Here is a 4,621-nt window from a genome sequence, read left to right on the forward strand (position 1 = left end):
TTTTTAATTTTCGCTGTACTTACATTGTATTTTTTGTATATAAAAATATATACATTAATATATAAAGATAAATATATAAACACACTGTTTTTGATTATGCTTGGAAAAATTCATTATTTATTAAACATTCAAAAATAATATATAATTTATTATAATTATTATTTTATTATTATTATATTTAATTATATCACTCATAAAAAAAAATAAAGAGATTTAAAAAATTTCAAGGATTTAATATACTGATTGATAAAAAAAAAAAAAAAGAAGCTAATGTATCAAATAAAATTATAAAACATCATTTTGATAATTTTACCTTTTTGTATACAATAAATATTTATATTATAATTAACTTTTAATATTTAAAGTTTTTTCATATGATCTTAAGAAACTGGAATAAAAAAAAAATTATTATATTTTATACCTTGGTAAATTTAAAATTATTATATATATATATATATATATATATATATATGTATTAGTACAATGCTTATACATATATTCATATATATTGTATAAATTATTATTATAATGTATAATAAAGAGATGCTCTTTTTACATTATGTGTATATAATAATAAGAATATGAAATATATATCATTTGATGTATATATATTTCTTTGATGTTTTATGGAGTATGCATAAAAATATATATATATATGTGTGTGTGTCTATATATATATATATATATATATATATATATTTCATATATAATAAATGAATGTTATTTATTTACATATTTTTGAAGAAGTTTATTTCGTATATAATATATTTATAAGTGTATACATTATATAAATCCCTATATTTGTATGAATTTTTTATATTAATACACATATGATTTTATTACTTTTTTTTTTTTTTTTTTTTTTTTTTTTATAACCACATTTTAGATATAACAAAAAAGTAAAAAGTATATATATAAATATATTACATAATCTATAAATATAAAATATTATATATATATATATATATATATATATATATATATAATTTTATATTTAGCTTTAATATAATTGGTGTGCCTTGCTCATTAAGTGTATCATAAAAGAATAACTGTCTTATAGTATATTTTATTTATTATTATTATTTTTTTTTTTAATGAGTTAATATAGTATATATTTTGGTTATTTTTCTTTTTTTTTTATTGGTATGATCTCCATAAAAAATAAATTGTATATATATTATGAATATTAAAAGTGTGTATATACATATTTATAATAGTAAATATATAAATTATATTTATATATAATATGAAGAGATAAAAGAAAGGCAAAATAACGAATAAGAAAATATATATATATATATATATATATATTATATTTATATATTATATTTTTATAATCATGTTTGTTTCAAAATATTGAGAGAATGAAAAATTGAAGTAATATATTTTTTGATAATAATAAAAAAAAAAAAAAAATATATATATATATATATTTGATAAAAGACAATTCATTTATATATGCATAATAATTACTATATTTGAATACATATATTTAATATAAATTCATATATGTATAAACATAAGTTTTATATGTAAATGGAAAGGAAGAATATATAGGACACACATACAATAATAAATATAAATATAAATATATATATAATATATATATATATATATATATAATTACATTTTTATAATTTTTTTTTCATATATTTTTTTGACTTGTTAATATAATACATGTATAAATAATATATGAAAGGAATATATAATATTCAATTATATTTTTAGAATACATCTATTTAAAGACCTCATATATATATTTATATATGTGGGATAAAAAGAAGTCTATTATTTTGTATGTTTGATTACTTATAATTTATATATAATTTTTTTTTTTTTTTAAGTTGAAAAAAAAAAAAAAAAAAAAAAATTAAGGTTAATTTATATGTGCTTATAAGAATAAATTTTATGGAGTAATAAAACATTTACTTTCATATCATAATTTATTATAATATATATATAAATATATATAAATATATTATATTTATTTTATTTTATTTTATTATTTTTTTTTTTTTTCGCTGATCTTATTTTTAGTTATTTATATTTTTATTTATTTTTTGCTTATTTCATAATTTTTTTAATATTTTTCCTCGTTTTGCTTTATTTTATATTTAAGAATTTGTAAATTTTTTTTTTTCTTATTGATATTATAAAATTTTTACTTCACATGTATATAATATTATATATATATATAAAAGTATAAATAACATTTATATGTGTAATTATATAAATATTTGTTGAAATTCCATTAATATATAGTATATTATATATATATATATATATATATTTATATATATTTATATATATATTTTTTTTTTTTTTTTTCCTTTTCATTTTTATATATATTCATTTCAGCATTTATTCCTAAATATTCTTTTTCATTTATTTTTTTTATTTTTTCATGTGATTATGTTTATTATAATAAATAAAAAGAAATAAAATTTTTAGTATCTCGAATTAGAAAAATTTGAAACAATTTGAAGACATTACGAAGGTATTTGTTGTATTTATAAAAAAAATATATATATATTATTCCTTTTTATTCCTTTTTATTCCTTTTTATTTTATTTTATTTTTCATTTTTTTTGTTTTATTATAAATATAAATTCACATTATTTTATCAAATTAAGAAATAAAAAATATAAGCAAATTAAGACATTCAAACGTAATTGTACATATATATATATATATATATATATATATATATAGGATTGCTCTATAGAAAAAAAAATATATATTTCAAGAAGATAGAATAAGTACATAAAATTTAAGGGATACATTGAGTTAAAATATAGATATAAAGAAGGAATACATATTGATTTGTATACATTAAATTGTGGATTTTATAATATATAGTATTATATAATATATCATATAGTTGATATAATTTTTCATTAATTATAACATTTTTTTATATTATATCCTCATAATTTATTTTTATAAACATGTCATCTGTGTCAACCTTACCTTATATTGGAAGCAAAATTTCCCTAATTTCCAACTCTGAAATTAGATACGAAGGAATTTTATATACGATTAATACTCACGAATCTACCGTTGCCTTACAGAATGTTCGTTCATTTGGTACTGAGGGAAGAAGGCAACCAGATATTGCCCCATCTAATGAAGTGTACGACTTTATAATATTTCGAGGTAAAGATATTAAGGATGTTACTGTAAGTGAAACAGGAAAAAATATCCCAGACGATCCAGCTATTGTTTCTATGAATATAGCTCCTAGTTCTAAGAACAATATAACAGATAACTTAAATTATAATAATAATATGAATATTAATAAATCATTAAAGGTAAATAATAATTTAATATCATCAAATGATAGGAATATGAACAATAGGAGATATTATAATAATAGACCGAACTATAATTTCCATTATAATAATAGAAATTATAACATTAACCAGAATAATAATAATAACAATAATAATAATTACAAATATAGAAATTATAGAAATTATGAGAGATCGAATTATGTTATCGGGGAATTACAATCCCAACTAAACCCTGCTCTGAAAAATAAGTTTAGTCCCGATTTTGATTTTAATACTAATAATATGAAGTTTGATAAAAATAATATATTAGAGGAGAAAAATAAAGAAGCTTCTACTGCCTTGAATAATCATATGCAAGTTGGGGGATATGATAAGAATTCAAGTTTCTTTGATAATATAAGCTGTGAAACTTTAGATAAAAAACAAGGAATTGATGAGAAGGTCGATAGAGAAAAGTTAAGAATGCTAGATGTTGATACTTTTGGAATAGCAGCTGCACATTATAGGACTAATATGCATAATAGACATCAAAACCGAATTAAAATGAGAAATAATCGAAAGCATAAAATATTTTCACAGAATAATTATAATTATTTTAACAGGAATCAAAATCCTTTTAATAGATATCCACCATATTAGTTATATATGATGCAAGCACTTGGAAAAGGGAAATATATTACGTATATAAAAGATATATATATATATATATATTGAGATATATGTATGCATGTATGTATGTATTTATTTATTTTACGTTTTTTTTTTTTTTTTTTTTATTATAATTTATAATTGTTTGTAATTTTTACGTGAGTAATACACACATATAAGTTTATATATAAATGGATAAATGTATACCTATATTTATTTATGTTTTATATTTTATACGTTTTTATATATTAATTCGTAGATTCGCCCATTTAAATTTTATTCCTTTATTCATACATTATTCATTCATCCATCCATTTATTTATTTATTATTATTCTTTTTAAATGTGTAGTAAAAATATATATATATATATATATATGTATTAAATTTCCTTGAGTGCACATTTTTTTAAAATATATAGTTGAGCATAACATACGCATACATATATGTATACAATATAATATATATTATATTATATTATATATATGTGCACATTTTTTAAAATATATAGTTGAGCATAACATACGTATACATATATGTATACAATATAATATAATATATATTATATTATATTATATTATATTATATTATATTATATTATATTATATTATATTATATTATATTATATTATATTATATTATATTATATTATATTATATTATATTATATTATATTATATTATA

At 16.1% G+C, this 4,621-nt stretch overlaps 1 protein-coding gene across 1 annotated transcript; it reads left to right on the forward strand.

The window, feature by feature from the left end:
* Positions 1 to 2,948: 2,948 nt before the first annotated feature.
* On the forward strand, positions 2,949 to 3,932 carry PRSY57_1474000 (trailer hitch-like protein; the record flags this gene model as incomplete). The annotated part of the gene is made up of 1 exon (XM_012910336.1): positions 2,949 to 3,932. The coding sequence occupies one exon, from the start codon at positions 2,949 to 2,951 to the stop codon at positions 3,930 to 3,932; it is 984 nt and encodes a 327-aa protein (XP_012765790.1).
* Positions 3,933 to 4,621: the final 689 nt, after the last annotated feature.

The sequence above is a fragment of the Plasmodium reichenowi genome, chromosome 14 (genome assembly GCF_001601855.1).
Source record: "Plasmodium reichenowi strain SY57 chromosome 14, whole genome shotgun sequence".
NCBI lineage: Eukaryota > Apicomplexa > Aconoidasida > Haemosporida > Plasmodiidae > Plasmodium > Plasmodium reichenowi.